Source organism: Cydia strobilella, chromosome 11 (genome assembly GCF_947568885.1).
Source record: "Cydia strobilella chromosome 11, ilCydStro3.1, whole genome shotgun sequence".
NCBI classification, from domain to species: Eukaryota; Metazoa; Arthropoda; class Insecta; order Lepidoptera; family Tortricidae; genus Cydia; species Cydia strobilella.
Window position 1 is genome coordinate 11,459,990 of NC_086051.1, and position 21,458 is coordinate 11,481,447.

At 36.8% G+C, this 21,458-nt stretch overlaps 1 protein-coding gene across 1 annotated transcript in view; it reads left to right on the forward strand.

Moving 5' to 3' along the window:
• Nucleotides 1-21,458, forward strand: part of LOC134745214 (heparan sulfate 2-O-sulfotransferase pipe) — a 106,189-nt gene that overhangs the window by 76,094 nt on the left and 8,637 nt on the right. The window contains exons 4-7 of the mRNA XM_063679211.1: nucleotides 10,801-10,883; nucleotides 11,310-11,523; nucleotides 13,110-13,248; nucleotides 15,574-15,730. Of these exons, the coding sequence (XP_063535281.1) occupies nucleotides 10,801-10,883; nucleotides 11,310-11,523; nucleotides 13,110-13,248; nucleotides 15,574-15,730 (593 nt within the window). The remainder of the gene's footprint in view (nucleotides 1-10,800; nucleotides 10,884-11,309; nucleotides 11,524-13,109; nucleotides 13,249-15,573; nucleotides 15,731-21,458) is intronic.

Sequence of the window (21,458 nt, forward strand, 5' to 3'; positions counted from 1 at the left end):
TAATCGATTGTTTACAGGCGTCTAAAACTATAAACTGTAACGTCTGTAACCTGCAATACGTCCTTTTGAAGTCACGCTGCGACATGGAGATATTATATAGGTATATAGGCATGAAAAATCTAATATGCACTTAGCACATGTCGAGAATAACCTATTTTAATTGAAATACCTGCAACCATGGTTGACTTTCTGTATCAGGAAAAACTTCTGCAATATCGTCATTAATTCAACTCAATTCTGTTTGGATATGTAACCGAAACCCATTAATTACGTCATAGTAGACATATGTTTCTAAACGAATACATAACAAACATGTTCTAAGCGACCAGAAAATATTTTCTCGCCTGATTTTTTTTATGTGAAAATATTATGTAGGTAGGGTTTTACGTTATTTAGGAATTCGCTGGTGCTTATGTAGAATGTAGCAAAGTTACAGGTGCAAGTACGCAGTACGCCTTCCGTCAGCAGATGCACGTTACCTTTACTTCGCAGCATAGGAACTAAAGACAGTAGCCTATAACAGGGGGCCTAGCAAAGATGACTCGTTGATACAAAACTACAATCGAAACTTATATAAAGTATGAGAATTGTCACGTGACTTTTCGTAGCATCTGTCATCCCGATACCTATTTATCCTTTCCGTTTGACGTTTGTCAATGTACTATTGTCATCTTGGCTAGGCCAGACTTTGAAATGTATGGGGCCCAATACATTCCACGACTTCCTCTTTCCGAACAGACTACTCGTACTAATCAAGGATCAAAGTTAATTTATGCTAGCCTGATCTAAGTACCATTGTATTGTCACTTGTTTAGCTAATAGTTCGGATGGACTACTCTAACAATATGAAAAAAATCCATTACGCTCTGTATACACACACATAGCCCCAAAATAACGCGCATCTGACTATGGGTACCTACATAGGAAACAGAAGAAGGCACTGCATTGGCAGATTTAAGCTGGCAAAAGAAAAAAGAAAATTATTACAGCTATAAGATATTAAAGACTTTTTCTGATGAGGCCATTAAATATACCTACTCGTACTGACCTAAGTGCTTTAGAATGTAAATGTCTAGTTTCCTCTCTCTCTCTCTCTCTCTCTCACACACACACACACACACACACACACACACACACACACACACACACACACATACACACACACACACACACACATACACACACACACACACATACCATTAATATTGAACTGACTCAGCTTTTTTTATAATATTGCTGTTAGTCATCAACTCATCATAACATGTACCTACTTATACATACTAGCTGTTCCTGTGGTGTGGTGATGCAGGAGGCTTATCGTCGACTACATCAATTCTCTATACCTATGTCTATATTTAATAAAACTCGGTTCTGTAGTTTAGCCGTTAAAAAGTCAAGCACAGTTAATTACGTTTATATTACAAAGCATGGCTATTGCATATTGTACACCTCGACCTGATATAAGTTAAATGTCCACCACAAACCCTGGAGCATTTACGCTAATGATGTAGTGTTACCCTTTTTATTAGATAGGCACTCAATAATTACCTTAGTCGTTTATTAAAAAAATATGGCATTTGCAATGCAATATCCATAAAATATAAACACATATAAACTACGCTTCTGTGTAATACCTATCCCTATGAACATAGAGTAACTTATACTAGAGCGGTACTGTCATAGTAAATTTTGTAACCCCAGTAAATTCACTGCCATCTGTCGACACACTTTAAAACTAAAAATGAAGATTTATAAAAATACGATAGAATGTATTTAAATATAGATAAATGTTTTTTTTTATTTGCATTAATTATTTTTATGATTTTGATCCATGTTCTTTCACTGATATGCGTTAAAATTGTTAAATAACAAACGAAACCGTCAACGCCATCTATACGACTGTAGGCCAAAACTAGTAGCGCCCTCTGAACGAGAATCAAATTTTCTTGATTTTCGAGGCACGTTTTTTCCTTAGACTGTATCCATCTATTACGGAGTTATATCTATCTTTGCTATGAATTATTATAATAACGCACTAACGGTTTAAACAGAAATGTGCATAAAACAACAGTGTAGTTTGCCTCTTGCTCTATTTTTGCGAATAGTTAAGCTTCTGATGGACGCATGCGCGATGATTATCTGTTATAATAGGTAAATGGGTTCCCACGAGGAATTTATAGGGCACTGAAGCATCAGCACACTAGCACAGAATGAAGGATAAGTGCCGGTTTTATGCGTCGTGTGCAAAGCATTTTTTACTGTCGTAAAGTAAAAACTGCTTTGGATTTAAATGACGGCCCTATAAAGCATGCATTATGATCTTAAGCATAGCGAAAGTAGGTACTCTATCCATACTAATGGTCTAATCCGTACTAAATAGTCCATACTTCCATACTGATATTATAAATGCGAAAGTGTGTCTGTCTGTCTGTCTGTTACCTATTCACGCTTAAACCGCTGAACGGATTTCGTTTAAATTTGTCATGGAGATAGTTTGATTCCCGGGGAGTTATGTCGGAAGCCATCCCTAAAGAGGGTAAAAAGGGGGGTGGAAATGAGAAAATTAATGAATTGCCTGTTAATTGGTGTAAGCAATTAGGCTTATTATGCTCAAAATTTATTTAGTCTAAGGAAAAAACGTGCCTCGGAAATCAATAAAATTTCATTCTCGCACCAATGGCGCTACCACCAATACCAACCTTTGGCCTATTCTCGGCTAGATGGCGTTGACGGTTTCGTTAATTATTTAACAATTTCAACACATATCAGTAAAAGAACAGGAGTCAAAATCATATAAAAATAATAAATACAAATAAAAAAATCGTTTATCTATATATATAATATGCAATTAACGTAATTAACGTAGCATATAATTTCTCCCTATTTAAATATTAATTCGAATAATTAACTGTACTTTTTTGTGCCAACCATTGCATAACTTTGTTGTAATCTGTGGATAATGTCGTTGGCTATGCATATGTTAATTTTTACTGTACTACTAAATGTAACATTATATTGTATAGTTGTTTGTTTTCCCTAAAATGAATAAAATAATAATATAAATAAAATATACGGAGCATTCCATCGTTACGTAAGGAAAATTAGGACCCATTGTTTCGACTTTCCGAGCCTGCTTCTTTTTTGGCTTGCCTTTTTATAGTGTAATATAGGTTTCATCTTAAAGCTGCTTGTTTTTTAATAAAACTTTTTAATTTACTTTTACTATAATACGCAAGTTGACAAAGTAATTCGGAATTAAAGCAAATATTTCGTAAGCGATTCGCATGCAAAATACCTCAATACTTTGTCCTACACGTAGACATTGCAGAAATGAAGAATTTTGTTAAAAAAAACTAGATAAAAACTTACCGTTTTCATTTAGGTATCAAAATATCAAAAAATGTATATGGACATTTTTTGATATTTTGATTTTTAGTTTTAATCGTTTCGATAGATGGCAGTAAATTTACTGTGATTACAAAATTTACTATGACAGTACCCCTCTATCCTATATATTCTCTTTTCTCTAACTGCCGGAACTTTTTCCACGCAGACGAAGTCGCGGGAAAAAGCTAGTAAAAAGGGCTGTTTTACCTTGCTGGAATTCAGTACAATTAAACCCCTATTACCAGCATGTACGAGTATAATTATGTCAATAAGCGCCACTTGAATCATCCCACTAACCCGGGGTTAACCCGTTAAACCCTTAACCCAGTGTCAAATTGTACTGGTAACCATGGTAACTCCAGATTTAACCGGTTAACCCCGGGTTAGTAGGATGGTGCAAGTGGCTATAAGACAATTAGAAATGATGAAAGAACTTTACAATTTGATTGGAATGTTCTTTGATATATAATAGGTCCTATAGTGGCCTGAGGTTAAATTTAATTAACCGCCGGACCTCAAAATTAAGGAATTATTATAATAATATGTAGAATAGTAGTAATAGCTTGATGAAACAGATAAAAGGTTTGATTGACCGCCCGATCGTGCCTAAATACAGTATTGTTTTAACTTATTGATTATTTTCTAATTACACTATTAATTTAAATAGACTTCTGCTATCGAAGAATGTTATTTATTACGAGTAAGTAGAAATCACCCGGGGCTACCGGACACTGACGCTGCACTATCTTCAATGTGAAAGCATAAATAATGGGCATCTGTACCTTCTTCAATACAATCTCGATTCTCCACAGCTATGAGCCTTTGAGCTTAGTGTTGTTTATCGCTTTAGGACAACACGACTTATTGAGAAAAGCAAGCGTTAAAACTGCAACGATTAAAAATAATTACTGCCCTTACAAGTCATATTTCAAGTAAACATTAAAAAAAATATAATTGTCTGTACGCTATAAAGACATAGGGCCCATTTCTCGAACGGTATTAGACTAATATTATTAGTCCACGAACTGTCAAATCGTATGAGTGGGCATGACAACACACTAATAAGATTAGACTAAGTAATATCGTTCGAGAAATAGGCCCCTAAGAGATGAAAGTCGTTAGCTCGTTGTTCCACTGTTTTTGCAGTTTATTGAAACCCCTAATTACGCCATTTACTGAGCCACTTTAAATTTATTTATCATCAAGGAACTGGTATCTCCATCCGCGGTACGAAGACAACGTTTGTTACATCTAGGAGTTAGCGGATAGCTTCTCCGAAGACAGAATGCGGGCCCAATTAAGGAAAACAGACGAGGTTTAATTAAAAATGTAAAAAGTTGTCCCTGGACATCCTGCAGTTCTTGTACGGACGGAGGCATATTTAGATATTAAAAATATGTTACCAATATGATTTTGAACTCGGCGTGTCTAGCTCACTATAGTTATGCCAGTGCAAGGAGGAACGACAGAGATAATTGTTGGTATGATATTTTTAAGATCTGAATAAACTCCTTGGACGTCTGACGGCCGCTGACGGGTGGCGTGAGAGTTTTCACTTGCTTCACTTTGCTCATTACTTACGTACGTGCAAAAACATTAGCTGCTCGTACTCGTATGATGTCGGAATGAAATGTGATATTAAGTATAAAATTGTCGGAGTCATCGTAAACCATTTCTCTTTCTTAGGTACCCTTGTAGTCTACAATCTTATTTTAATCTGTGTCGAGATTATGGTATAACATGTTAATACATCTATTTAAAACGTATTAAAGTTTAATGATAGTGTACGTTGACATGTATTAGATATTTAAATATTATCGGACTTAAATACACACACCAAACATAGTATAAATAGTAAAATATCACCTAAAACAAACATGACAATAAAACAAAAATTAATACCGCTACCATATACCATTAACATTTAAAATCATCCGACACTCTCTTTCGATGTCTTGTTTCCTTGAAATCAAATTACCGCTCAGTACATTTGTCACAGTTTTATCATTCCATTTTATGGTTCCGTAACCAAAGGATGCCAAGCGGATTAACTAAACCAAAGCACTCGGATAAATTTAAATGTGCCTATCGGCCTTACACGGCCGTCAGTGGGCATTTAGAGCGTTTTCACATTGTCCGATCCGATATCGGATGTCGGAAGGAAGTAAAGTGTATGTTTATTTATACATTTAATAAATTATTATTCATCTTCCTCGCGTTGTTCCGGCATTTTGCCACGGCTCATGGGATCCTGGGGTCCGCAACTAATCCCAAGAATTGGCGTAGGCACTAGTTTTTACGAAAGCGACTGCCATCTGACCTTCCAACCCAGAGGGGAAAAACTAGGCCTTGTTGGGATTAGTCCGGTTTCCTCACGATGTTTTCCTTCACCGAAAAGCGACTGGTAAATATCAAATGATTTTCGTACATAGGTAAGTTCCGAAAAACTCGTTGGTACGAGACGTGGTTTGAACCCGCGACCTCCGGATTGCAAGTCGCACGCTCTTATTATTACCGCTAGGCCACCAGCGCTCTCATAAATCAAGAATCATACTCAAGAAGAAGAATCATAGGTAATAAATCATTATTACCTACTAAAAAACGATTAATAAGTTAATAACGCAAAAAAGGCGTACGTAATGCCAATGGCATTCTCCTGCAGCTGTTTTTGTCATTGGCGCCTTCCGACATCCGATATCGGAAAGGCGCTTCCGATAAATTCAGCCATGTCGGGCCCCCCATCAGCTGCCGGAACGATAATATTTGTTTGTGTGCGTATGTATAGGCATAATGCTTGTTGTAGTGTGCGTGACCGCTAAAGACAACGCCCGGGCGCGCTCCCGCGGCCTGACTACGCCGCGATATCGGATCGGACAATGTGAAAACGCTCTTATTCTCGTAACAGCTGGCCTAGCCAAGGTGACAATCGCTATCGCTACGACAACGGAACGCTTTGTGTTTCTCTATCATTCTTTATTAGGGCGACAGTGACAGTTGCGTTTCGATCACTACGTAGCGTAAGCGATTGGTATGTTGGCTACGCGTCCTGATCAGCTGTATAGATTTTTTCAAGGTACAGCGTAATTATACGTGATTACCTACAAAAGATAATGTTTTCAGAGATCTAAATCATGCCGAGTTACTTCACACGTCCGTTCGAACCTCAACATTCAGGTATGAAATCGTGTAACTTTGATCTCTCAATCTTTATTAACAATTTTTTTTTGGGTATTTCAATAGTTCAGTCATATCATTGGCGGAATAGCCGTATGATATGATTTTGTTTGTACCATCAGCCGCAAAAGTGCATGTTTTCCTTTTTCCGAACACTGGCAATCTGAGAGGCTACGTACTACAATACTTATTCACCTCTCTTTTATCCACCTACTTATCAACGTTCTTGTGACTGGAATACTTTGGAATAACGCGCCAACTCACCTGAGGCTACGGCTTAATCATTTGCGGCGCGCGCCTCCTAATTGTAATCATTAAGCAGATAATGAATTTCATTAACATTAACACGCAACGTCCATCATAATTTTCTACGAATTTACAATATTTCGTTTGCAAATGTCTCTATCGCTCTACATTTGCAGTTATTAACCGACGGGGTTAAATATGCTATTTAGACATTACTCTATTCACAATCAAGATTTCGACATGTCAAAAATTCAATGAACGATTAAGACATCATAGCAGGGGTTATCCGGGGCATACTCATTGGCCATAATAGTCCATTTATCATGAATGTTAATCAGTGAACAGACCTATATTCAACATTTATCATCGATTAAGATCAACGGCGTTGAGATATCGGCTAGTAATCATCTGAATAATTGAGCAGTTAAACTATCAATTAAATAATGTTGAAGATAAATCGCGCTTAACGCTGTCTTTGCTCCTTGTGGAGGTAAATTTGATTGTTTTAAAGGTAGGTCGTGACACGACGAAATTGGAATAAAGAAATTAGTCAGAACTAACAACGTTAACGATGACTGATGTATTGTAGCGTAAGTCAGAAATGTAACAAGGTTTGCAATGTCACAAGCTATCTAAAAAAAAACTTTAAATCGCGCTCCTTCTTGACAATCTTGACAATATGATGCTTGACCGGATACGACCCGCTACGTAGGCTACATTAGATTCGTCATACTTTTTCTCGTCGATATCATTATTACACCTATGATATCAAAGAAGCCGTCTTATTTATATTATTCGACGGACGTTATCATGCGAAGTGACTATGAAGTTTTTGTGCTCGCTAGGAAGAGCTTACTAGTTTGGACTCTAATGGGAAGCAGATGGTTTTTGCTCAATTTCTTGCTACTATTACGCGGCCTTTCGCCCCTTAATGGAGTAATTTTAATGGTATAATGCTCTGAAGTACCAGAAGAGTTAGGTATTTATAATTCCAATTCATATATAGCTAAACCTGCCTAATACCAACACGTTTAATAACATTTGCCACATATTTCGCCATTTTTTACCGATTACTTAAAGTACATACATTAATACATTGTTGTTGATTGTTGTTGTGGTTGTTTAATACATTGTTCTTTCGCTTTCCCGCTTACTCTTTTTTTATTTATCTTTTGGAATCGTATAGTACAGCCTGCTTAGGCCCTTCAAAGTATTTTTACCGCAGTTAAGAAAAACACTTCAAAACACGTAAAAAATATTTTTTATTAAGTCTCATATTTATTAATTCATCTAATCTAAACCTTTGACATTAACACTGCACTATTTACCGTATGTAACTTTCTTATTAACCAATAGTGTCATAGATCTTCTTGCGCTGCAATAAAGCTGTCAGTAATTAATTTAAATTCATTTACTCTTATCTTGAATTACACCACGCATCTTCGCGTAGGTTGAATACTGAATACTTAAACTAGTTTTATTAGCGAAAACTGGAATTCTGAGGCCATTCAAGTGCGTATCGAAAGGGATCATCGGAAGCTTTGTTCTGGCGAAAGCCCGGATCTCACAGCGATGGCCGCTTTCAAGCAGTGAGTGAGGTGACCGTGGTAACGATACTAGTGAAAACTATAGGTGTCTACACCTGCCGCGTGGTGAGGAATTTAGAATAAACGGGGATCATATTTAAAACTAAAAAATCTAAGAAGCTGGTTGGTTTTATAAAACCGGAAAGCTACAGACAAGTAGTGGAGGAAAAGATGTCGAAAAGTGGGAAATGCAAACGAAGATAAATACTAAGATTAGAGATGAAATTAGCGTTGAAATTGTTAATAAACAACATTAATAAAAATTACTTATATTAACTTATGATCCATTGGGAAATGGTTAATTGTTTTACAAGGGGGCAAAGTTGTTGTTTAACCTCTCGTGCTAATATTGATACAAGTATAAATCAGCAATACTCAGGATCAAGCGAAAGATTCCAAAAAAGGTTCGAAAAATAGCATCTTGAGCGTTGCGAGGGTTTCAGGGCACGAAGGTTAAACAAATTTTGTCACCGAGTGAAACACAAAAAATTTCACCACACTAACACAAGGAAAATACTAACTGTAAAATATCAAACAAAATCAAATCGATTAAAAATGAATTTTATTAAATATTTATCATTCAAAATCATTTAAATTTAAAAGTCAATTCTATCAGCAAACATAAGAAAACCACTCAAAATTTGCGTTTGATTACTTTGCCTCACATGTGAACAAAATGCAACTTTCTTATCAGATTTTGAACAATCTCTTTACCAGTTGGCGTGGTGAAAAGAGAATTGTAGATAGGCATTCTCACAACATACTCGGTTTTATGCCGTAAAATCAGAATTTTCAAAATTCAATCACAATTTTAATACTTTCATTTGGTTGTTTCCGTTTTCAATTTCATTTGAGGCTAAGACTCAAGTAAGATTTTAAGTACCTAAGTAATTGTAATTCTCCGCACCTTTTATTTTCGGCGTGCTTGTTTTCGCTTCTTACGTCGTTTCACATATATTTAGGAAGCATTGTGATTACTAACTGCTATTTTTGTTTCCCTGTTCTAGAGTGACTGGTCTAGACTGTTACGTTGTGTTATTTGCTTATATGACACGAATAGGTATATATTTAGACTAAAGTCGATTTCTAAACCTACTAATATTATGATGTAACCGACTGCAACGGAATGTGAAACTCAATACATAATTCCTTCAATTTCTTTATAGATAGCCTCTTCTATATATGAGTAGAAATCTAGAAATCGGCTGGTCACCTCCCTTACACAGATACCTATACATAAACATAATACGTGTTGTGCTGACACATATGAATAGGTACATAGTTATGTATTATCATTGCTAAAGTATGACTCCATGGTTCAAGTCGATCTTACAAATAGGTATTCTAACTATTTTTCTATCCCACACTTAAGGGTCCCCGGCAAATCTCGGTTCTCCATACAAACGTAGTTCCGCTCTCATTTTAAAACGACTAGCTAGATTGCTCTTAAACTTTCTTTCTTTTCATTTAAATAGGATAAGGTATATCTATATCTGTAATTAGTTTATGTAGCTTCAGATACCATAGTTAAAAAAATACAGCGAATTTAAGTTTTACATACAAAACTTGTTTTTACTCTATTTTATTTGTTTTATAAACCGGAGCTATATAAACTAATTACAGACCTAGATATACCTCATGTCTTTGTATGTGCAAAGTTTCATTACAATCCAACACGTAGTTTTAAAATGAGACCGGAATTACGTTTTTATGGGAAGGTGCAATTCGGCCGAGCTTGCCGGGGACTTAAATTCTGGTACTATTTTGTCTAGATTTAGGTACCTGGTATCTTTTAGGTGTTAGTGACCTATCGGTAAGACGTGCTTTCAAGGCGGAGGTCATGGTTTAACCCCGCCCCGACGCAATGAGTTAGAACTTACGTACCTACATACGAACGATCAAAAGACAATAACATCTACAACACCCACTATCTACATGTCATTACAATGGACAGTTATGCCACGTGAACGACAAACCAGCCATTACCGATTCGCGAGAGACAATTTTGCATCAAGTCGTAGGTCACCTCGTGCGCCGGCGCCGGTCGTGCCGCTGAGAAATTTATCGCCCTAGAGCCTTGTTACGGCATCGCTATGTCGATCGGAATAACTGTATACGAATTCATTTTGTATGGATTGTCATAACTTTAGCTCGTACAATTGTCTATGCAATTCGCACGTCATTAAATTGTGTATTGAATATTATTATCGTTGTGCGTGCCTGTCATTTTAGTACATATATGTAAATATGTCAGTTACTGGATCACAGTGTAAGTAATTAAATATTATGTGCGCAGGATGTTCAGAATTTTATTTATGTATAGCTCGAGAGATCCTCCGGACATGAACAGCCGCCACTAGTCAGCTTATTTTTATTGCATTACTCTCACGATGTGTTTTTGTTCCAGGGATAGAGACGGGCCTAGCGGGGTATGCGTCGGCGCAAGAGCACAAAGAGGCGCTCGAGGCTATTCGCAGGCACACCGGCGCGGTTAGTCTATTTTCTACCTCTTAATAACACATCTGTCACAAATGAGAATCATTAAGATGGACTCGGGATATATTAATTGCTTTGCGTGGCGCTTGTGTTACCTTCACACGAAGTCGTTTAATATTGACATGATTAATTTGGCTTTATATATTACCTTCTGTTATAATTATTGTGTTTAGTGATAATACACGATGAGTCGTAAACGTAGACGTACCTACAAGAAATAAGCATAACAACTTCTGTATCACACCACCACCATTAGACCAGTGTTAATTCGTGACATGGCTACCAATATGGTCACTTTTTCATTAGTTTACTTATTATACTGCCGTGTTTAAATGAACCCCCGGTAATTTTGTGACCCCCGGTAGTTATAATAGTCACCACTTCATAGCCTATTTACTAATAATTATATATGCTTAACAGGAGCGCAAAAAACCTCAGCGCACATTAGAAGCAGAGCCTGAAGATGTTCAAGAAGAAATAGAGCAGTATTTAGAAGAGATAGTTCCCGAGCCATGGGAGTTGAACAATACTGCGCGCGCAGGCATGGAACTGCTGTTCTTCAACCGCGTGCCGAAGGTCGGCAGTCAAACCTTCATGGAGCTGCTGCGCCGGCTAGCGGCCAGGAATCAGTTTGGTGAGTTAGATGCCAGAAGTATTAGGAGTTGAACAATACTGCGCGCGCCGGTATGGTGTACAACAGTGTACTTTTACATTAGGCAGCAACATCTACGTCTATAACACGGTATAAAAAGATATCTTTATTGTTCTGTAAGATGAAGCAAAATTTACACACTTTGTTATAGACGTAAATGGTGCTGCTGTACCTAATGTAAAAGTACACTCTTATATAAACAAGTCGTATGGTCGCTATATGAGATAAGCAAAGTTTCTAGACGAGAATATTGGAAGTGTAAAAATCCATTTTATCTTCGAACTAGCTCAGCTTTTGTGCCTTCTTTAAAGACTTCATTGTAAAATCGACCGTTTCATCCGTTGGTTACATGTTTTAAGCATTTGTGCAAATTAAGTAAATTGTATGACTAACCCAAGATCGTTCTAAGAATAAATTTCGATCTCAAGTTAATACTTTCGCGTAGTAGTAGGCAGATAAAATTGCTTTAATAGCTTTCGCTCTGATGGAGTTGCAGGAACTTCGTATAAAAATAAAAAGCAATAGGCCTCACACGGAGCTGGCTACCTACTTTAGTATCTGAAACTAATTATGGGTTCTGCCAAACAACATTCACTTATAACACTTGGATGGTATTTACTGTCATTATAATTTGCATTTGTTGAATATTAGCGCCTCCAGTCAAATTCGAAATCAAAGAGAATTTATTTGACGTAGTACTTTTTAGGGTTCCGCACTCAAACGGTAAAAACGGGACCCTATTACTAAGACTCCTCTGTCCGTCTGTCCTTCTGTCTGTCTGTCACCAGGCTGGATCTCATGATCCGTGATAGCTAGACAGTCAATTGAAATTCTCACAGATGATGTATTGCTGTTGCCGCTATAACAACAAAATAAATACTAAAGAGTACGGAACCCAAAGAGTAAAGTAAGTATAATAGGTAGGTAGGTACTTACTTAGTAGGTGTAGCAACGGGTGTCGTTTGTGTCCTGCGGGCTTATATAGGTAATCATTATAATTAGATCCAAAATATTGGCTCTCATGGAATTTATACCTACGCAATATTTTTTTTTAACGTTCCTGAGTTCAATCACAATGCAAATTATTGGTAATCTGTTACAATGTCATTTCATTTGTATGTGTATTCTGTGTGACTAGATATTACATTACTCACAGATAAAAAATTGCTAAAGCCAATACAATGGCTAGATGCTAGATGATCATAATGGAACATTGCGACTTGAGACAGTTGAAACTATGTTGCGCTAATAACTGCAGTGGAATGCAAATTGATGTGGCTTAGAAAAATATCTGAGCCTATGGGCAGCGTTTTAACCACTATTCCCTACACTTGGGATTGAAAAAGCCACATTTAACAAATATTCGTATTCTCAACGCAAACACAGGGTTGTTTACTAAATTTTATCAGTCTGTTAGTTTGTGGCAGATCTATAGATCGACCGATTCCGACGTGTTTATAAAATAAAACTGTGAGATTATTCGAAAATAGAAGAATAGTTTATTGTCGGGAGCGAGCATGGAGTAGGTATCCATGTCGAGTCTATTGTAATAATATTTATCTTTGTAGGGTTCCACCGGGACGCGGTTCAGCGCGTGGAGACGATCCGCCTGGCGCCGGCCGACCAGCAGGTGCTTGCCAGCATCGTCACGGCGCACGCGCCGCCCGCCTCCTACATCAAACACGTTTGCTATACTAACTTCACCAGGTAAGTGTTGTAAACTAAGTAGTACTAAGCTATAGGGTTTCCGCTGAAATGCAGTAGGTACGTGCAGGCAATCCATTTAGCACCGACCACCTTGCAGCAATGTACTGGACCAAGGTGCTAATCAAATCACTATATGCCTAATTAAGGGTCTGACAACATAGGTAGGCTAATTTTACTATAATAACTGTTCGAGAAATAAGTCTGCTATATTTGCTTCATCACGCCATTCAACTCAAGCTCAGCAAAGACCAACAATATTTAAATTGCCGGAGTGTAAATTTATACTAAATATTTTAAACTTTATTTGTATTTTGTTTGAATTTTTTATTTATTTAATCTACCTGGAAATCCTGGAGACGAAAAAATCTCCAGTAGGTCTCACTTTAGAAAAATGCACACTCGGATGTGTTATTTTATAGCCACAGATTTAGTTTTTAGCAAACATTATCTCGAAACCGAAACAAAATAAAAATATCAATGTGTCCGTCCTGCGTGAGAACTTGAAAATGTCTCCCACTTTACTACTAAACTCGATATATTGTTATAGCGAACACAATAATAATATAGACCAAGAGTATTATATCTGATCTGTAGCAATCCGCCCGTCAAAGCCCAAGGCGAAGCCGTGGCGGAGCATACGTTTTACAGTTCCATTTAGCACAATTAATCGGCAACTATGGAAGAAAAGCAACTCTCGCATCCATCATAACTGAATGCTGCCAACGACTTATAACGTATGGGCTTAAGTCACTAGTAGTAGTAGGTAGAGTCGGAAATCAGGATGTTGCAATATTAAGTATTTATATACGTATGTGGTTGCATACGTGTTGCATACGGGTGCAATGGAAAAATCGGGGGAAGGACACCAGGCTTTCAATAATAATAATAAAAACGTATACGGTTAAACGGATGAAAACTGATAAAAATTTACGTTAATATGGTATATTGTCAGTTATATTGCAGATTTAAATTGAGTTCAATTAAGGGACTGAGTCGACTATATAAAGCAGTAAGCACTGTTGCAGCAGCAGTAACAGTGTAGGTAAATTTCAAGTTATTTTTTATATTTAATTAAACGGTCTTTACTTAATGTACTTATTGGTATTGCGTCCCGATCCTTGTATTAAGTTCTACCGTAGATTAAGCGTCAGTTTTTAATCTTTACTACGATGGCGAATAGAACTAACCCCTAAGTCTCCTAACCAATAAAAGTTAAAGAGCTCCATCTTATGTTCATCTATTTCGTTCGTCTACGAGTGTTGGCTATCGAGTTTAATACGTATTGTGATTTGTGATTAATATATCAGCCAGACATTAATTGTTGCCGGCGATTAGAGCTGTAATTATGCGGCGGACGTATCGACACGTGGAACTTGCTATTGTTTACGACTCACGACTACGTTTTCAGAACGATTATATGCTAATTTTCCTTTGTTTTTTTAATCTAATAAAAAAAAATATGCAAAAGAAATTGCAACTGATACCTGAATTTGCGAATGTCACGTGTACAGAGCCCAATTAATGACAGGACCATAATATGCTACTCCTACAGGGAGACGATGACAGCCTCAAACTAAAACAATCAAATATAAATCAAATTCTGCAATTTGACATATGTGGCCGTACGTGTGTCTTGTTACTTACCAAAAAAAGCTGCACAGAAATCGAACTTTCTAGTCAAGAATTGGTCCCTCAGGGTGAACATTTTTGGATGAACAAAAAATATCTGCTGCTGCAAAAAATTCTTATTTAAAACTTTATCATAATATCCCAAACTACACAATACTTATAACTTCAAATTGAAATTACGGCATTATGAGAAAATGATGCTTCCGATAGTGCAATTTTTCGCTACATTAGTATTGGCAGAGGATCACGCCAACTCCATTGTTGTTCTGTGCTCGACCGAGTCGAAAAGGCTAAAAGTTTCTACGAAAACAGATGCGAATTTATTTTATATCTCGTAGATGATCATCGCTTCTAAAAATAGATTTACGCGATGCGACCGACTGGCGAATGAATTTTAGATGGTTGCTTAAATGAAAACGCTCAGCTCGGCGTATTATTGTAGTTGCTATTTTACGATTAAAAGTTTTGCAATAATTAAGTTTGCATTGATTTATTGCCTGGATCGTTACTGTTTATGTTCTATTTGCAGTATTTACATATCTTTACCAACATCTAATACACATTTTGTTTCATTGCACTTTGTATCAATACAGATTGTGGTGTTTTCCCTTATCCTATGGTAAAAAGCTTGATGCAATATCTAGGAACTTTTTATACTTATTTCACCAGTTTTCATCGAATCCCAAAACGTTTCAGGTACGGTTACCCATCTCCGATCTACGTGAACGTGGTGCGGGACCCAGTGGAGCGCGTCATCTCGTGGTACTACTACGTGCGAGCGCCGTGGTACTACGTCGAGAGGAAGCGCGCGTTCCCGGACCTGCCGCTACCAGATCCTGCCTGGCTGAAGAAGGTAAATATTAGTCATAGTTCGGGCCCGGTAAAGCCTTCAACTTATTAAGTTAACTAATACAATGATAGGTACTTTATGGTGTTTGTTATTGTTAATGCCCTAAATTAAATAAAATTCAATAGGTGATCTAAAAAAAATGCTTTGCATTCAACACGTAATTTTAATTAAAAATTCGTTCTTAGATCGAAAACAACTTAGGCCTACCCGATATACATAAAAAAATATTTTTCTACTCATCGAAATCTACAATCTCAATCTGTAGGTATCTGATGTGTATTACAACTTCATATTTTTTCTTTTTTTTTAGCTAATTTATTTTCAGTTCTTCAGCAACACTACAACCTTACTCTTTTCAACGTTGGAGTCTATGGCACTTCCAACTCAAGCATAAGAATTTTATCGATACGGTTTAGTCAATTATAATTTTTTTGAAAATAGAACTTCATACATTTCGATAAAATATTTCTTGTTTAAGGAGACTCGATTCAATGCAAATTAGCCTACTTAAACACGCTGCTGCGTCGCATCTGCTAAAATTTGTGATTGGTTGGCCAACAAAAACATTTTATTTTATCTTGTAGTAGAAACAATTGCTTCATAAATCAGAAACGCGCATGTGACACCCTTCATATAGCAACATCCAACCAACATCTACGAAAACCGCTTAGCGTTGCTTGTTAGTCTCCATAGGCTACGGTGGCCAAAATCGAGAAAAAAACTGTCTTAAAATTGAATTTAGCAAGGAGCAGGTACCAGAACTCATGAGTTACGAGGAGGTGTCGTTGACAAACCTGCCGGGAGCGCTGGGCCCGGCGGCCGGGGCGCGTACGAGTATGAAGGTATTGCGGGCTGCGGCAGCTCGCGTATCTTAGCTGTATACTTTTGGTTTGTTTACCTATATGATTTTACTAGTTGAAAGTATTATTTTTTTGTCTCGTAGAATAAGTATTGTATACAAAAGTGATATAATCAAGCTTTTGAATCTCGTACCTTACTTAAGCAACTCAGCAAGCTTCATTGCTTAAACACGGTACTCGACTGAAAAGCTCTCTATTATATCACGATTGACACGATTGTATAAAATACTATTATTTGTTCCCATTGCAAATTAATTGAGAGGTATATCAAGACATATATTATCTATCCCATCTCTAATTCCTATGAAATAACCATTCTAAACATGTACCTGCGCAAAAAACTGTTTCGCACGAAATCCCAGAGTAAGCAATCAAGCATGCCGGAAAGAATCGCATACCTACCTGGCGAAATTATACCAGCATTGAATATGAACCGTTGCACTTTATGAATCGTGAAGGCTCAGTTAAAGTGTCCGCCTACCATCATTAGAAGCTGTTCACAAAAGTTTGTACTCGTCTGTAAGCTCTTTTCTATGAACCCCTGACTCATAACAACTGTGTAAGGTTGGGGTCACAATTAGAAACAGAGAAGATTATTATAATCAGTTAGGAATGTCAGTTGGGGCTTCAAGCTTATCTGTCAACCACAAAATGTTAATGACTTCGATATATTGCTTTACTCGCTACTCACACTATAAATACTGAAGTCTAATAAATTATCACACACTAAATGCCTAAGCTGCATATGTATATAATAAAGTAAATACCTACATACATAGTTCAGTAAGTTCAGTTTCAGTAATACTCGAATCGTTCCCAGAATCAAAGCAGCACTACTGTAGATAGCTGAAGAAGAAATGACCGTAACATTGGCGAGGCTCATAAAATACTGGTCATTCAACTACGTCCTCCGGTGATGTGTTGTGTATGAACAAAATCCCAGCATACATTAGGTACGAGTACGACCCCTCGTTCACCTGCTCAATTAAAAGCCGTGTATTGTATCCATCGGTGTTCGCGATGAATCGCCACAATCGGTCACGTGCGCGCCCGTTAATTGCCTGCACTAACACATGCCCAAAAAAACGTGTAATTCGCAGGCGCCAAGGAAACGATCCGATAATTGATCATAGTTTGTTTTAGGCCAATTTATAAACATTCTTTTACTCGTGCCTTTATGCTTACTTTATTGCAGATCGCCAGTTAGCCTACATCTTTGCCACCCAATACAAAACCCAAATAAAAGATAGAAAAGTTACCTACCATTCAAATATTTACCGTAACTATTATTTCCCAAGGTAGGTAGGTACAATCGAAAAAACTTATTTGTGGCCCGGCATAAAACGTTTTGTAATAATTTTACTTTTTAAATCAATGTAATGCCAATCAAATATTAAAATGTGAAAAGGTTTCACAGTGTGTCAGGATGCTTACGGGTTACATACGGGTGCATGTCGCCGTCTTTCATTTGTCGTTTTAGTTGTGACCAAATGTAATGATGCAAATAATAATGTAGAATGGAAAAGTCCAAAAGTAGAATAATAATATGAACTGGTATCGACAGCGACAGCTCGTAAAATTAGTAGCTTTCACAGTTCCACGACTTTATTGCAGACATATTGAGTTTCGATTGTGATACTGATCTGTATTGTAAATCAATATCTAGACAATTTGATTTTCCATTTTTTGAACGCCGTAGGACGTCCCGTTATACTACCAAAAGTAATCTGTCACGACCCACGATTGTGATGGGCTACTTATTGGCTGCATGAAAAATCGATAATCACGATCTGATCGATGCGCTTTGATCTAAATGCCATCAAATTGTTTTTAAATGAGAACAACGTTTACTTAGGCGTCTAATTGATTTGGCTGATAAGTCACCTAGTGGGTAGTGGGTCAAGACGAAACACAATTAAGAGAATATCTTACAGTTAAAAATCACCAATTATATCCTATCACATATTTAGTCATAAATATTTTTTAATACAGTTGCTCAAAAAGTGCTACTTTACGTAGCTGTTTAGCGTGCGGAAAGTTGGTATTCGCGAACTAGTGCTTTTTACTTTTCCAACTTTTTTAAATTTATACTTGTTCCAATTGATGAGTGTTAATATTAGTTTCCTTTAAACGTCGTAACCAACATAAAAACCTACTGTTAATGTAAGAATACGAATATATACATATTTCATATTTTATTACTTACCTCTTCATCATTATAACACGTTAATTTTTTAATATTTAAGATTGAAAAACCGTTCTTATAAGTTGTCTGAATGGAACGGAATAGCTATGGAAGGTAGAGTTAGGAATAGCTGCCGAAACGCCATGTTTCCAAAAGCAACATTCGATATCGTTTTTATTCCTTACTTGTTATTTTTCTTATTTTTTCGCAACTGTATTAAAAAAACGTCGTTCGATACACGTGCGGAAAGTATTTCTTCACCTCGGCTACGGCACGGCCTACGGCTCGTGGCAAGATATCTCGGTACTCGTGGAGTAATGACATACTTTCCGCATTAGCATCGAAATGTACTATTATCAAGACATCTACACCAACGTACTTGCAACTATATTTTTTCAATCCAATTTGAATATACCAGTAGCTCATTCGATAAGAGACTCATATTATCCAGTTTACATAATGAAAACGGTACTAAACACCTGTGAATCAATTTAAATGTACGTTACGTAACAATATGTAGGAGGACAAATAGACAGCAAAGCATCATTAAAATGTTTTCGACCAGATGTTGAACGGAGATTTGGTGAGAGGAAAAAATTAATTAATAATTTGGTTTGGGACCGGGAATGTTAACTGCGTTCATTATTCGAGCGGGTCACGTTAGCTGCACCGAGTAGCGCCGTACGGTAGTGATGTCATGGTTCCTAGGAATAACCGCCAATCCAAATTTTAAATTTAAAAGTCTCTATTAATAATAAAAAATACAAAACTTTATAAGAAAAGAAAAATGTATCACCAAAAATTATTAATTATATTCCTTACATTCTCAGAGATATTCTACCTTTCTTAGGAAAAAAATCAAATTATTCTATGAAAATATTTTTATTTGTGTTATTTAAAGCACAAAGACTACTATGTAGGTATTTAAATTATAAACTGAAATATCTCAGGCGGGGAGCTCCAGCCCTGGGCACTGCAGGTCTGGTCACTTTTTCTTTCGCATATGACGGCTATTTCAGTGTACCTGTTAGCTGATTTTGTCTCAACGCCACGATGTAGAAATATAACTAAAATTGATACTCAAAGTTTTAGTTGACAACTTGACAATCAAAACATGCCTACTTATTAAGCAAAATTAGGTAAGTTTCCTCCTGAATAAATCAAAGCTGGTCTAATACAATGAGTAACTATGTACAAATTTCCAAAAGTTAGGATTTTTCAGTGCGTTTTAGTAGCAGTTTATTCATGTAAAATAATTGAATGCAACAAAAAATTTAACATACAAACACAGAACCTAAATTTCAGATTTTTTTCCACGTTGCTATTGTATTGCTCGTAAATGCTTCTATGTTTGAGAATTAATCCCGGGAACAACAGATCGGAAATGACTATAATGGAAGTTGCATCAGACATCACTAGGCACGCGGTCATATTAAATAGAATTTGGAATTGTTTGCGTCCGTCCAGTCACATTATCTTATGCCGTAACGTGCATGTGGTCGTGCCCCTAATTGTAAAACGGTACCAGAACGGGCACTAACAGCCCGGCCAGCGCCCGCAGCGACCGCTGACAGCTCACACCATCGTGTTATGGAAATTAATGGTATCGACAATTGCGCGTCACTGCAGATTTTTCCGTGTTAATTATTCCATTGTTAAACGGCCAACACAATAGAGTTTGTGTGCTCAGACGCTCGAGTTACAAGTCTTAGGGAGTCACCACACTTATCGACTCAAAATCTGATTATGCTGAACTGAACATTCAGCAGTTTTTTTTTCTGCATTATGTTTGGACTTCCGGTCTAAAATACGTATAGGTACAACTCAATTTGATCGTTTTGAATATCATTTGAGTGCATACAGCCATCGTCTCGAATCAAGCTCTTATTTGTTTCAGGGAACTATGAAATAGGCTTTTTTACTGTAATTGTGCGTATTAAGTAGGGTTCATAAAAAATTTGCAACACCTACTTACTATTTTTGATTAAATTCTCAGATTCCGCTACCCTAAGGTTGTCTGGGAGAGATCGCTCTTTAGCGATAAGACTGCTTGTAAGACTGTATGTCTTGTGTGTGTGTATGTGTGTATCTAACTCTATTTTTAGTTAAAGGATTTCCTAAACCTGTATCTTCTACTGAAGTGTGCAATAAAGAGTATTCTATCTATCTAAACACACACAAAGCACAAAGTTCAGGCAAGTAGTTGGTGTCAGCATATAAATAATATTTACGTACTACGTAACATGTATTCATTGCCTACAGGGGTTGCTACGCATTACGCACGATATCGCATAAAGGATGACTCACATTAGACCGGGCCGTGTCCGGGCCTAAGCTTCCGGCGCTTACTTTTCTATGACATGACAGGTGATCACGTGGTCTAACGTGAGTCATCCTTAAGACAAAACGAAACAAAACAATTGATAATTTGTTTGGTTAAGGACCAATTTGCATTGATATCTGTAAGGACTCTTCCTGTCTTAATTCGATAACGTCGATATGTCTAGAGACTCCCTTAAATATTTTAACGATGTTACTTCGTTGCGAACCTGCAAAAAATAAATTAGTTTACCACCAGCAAAAAGCCTAACGTTTTAATTGGAAATTTAAATGATGTTGTTTTTTGGTATTTGCCAATATGCAAACTCCATATAGCCGATATTTGCATAATTGTGTTGCTACAACA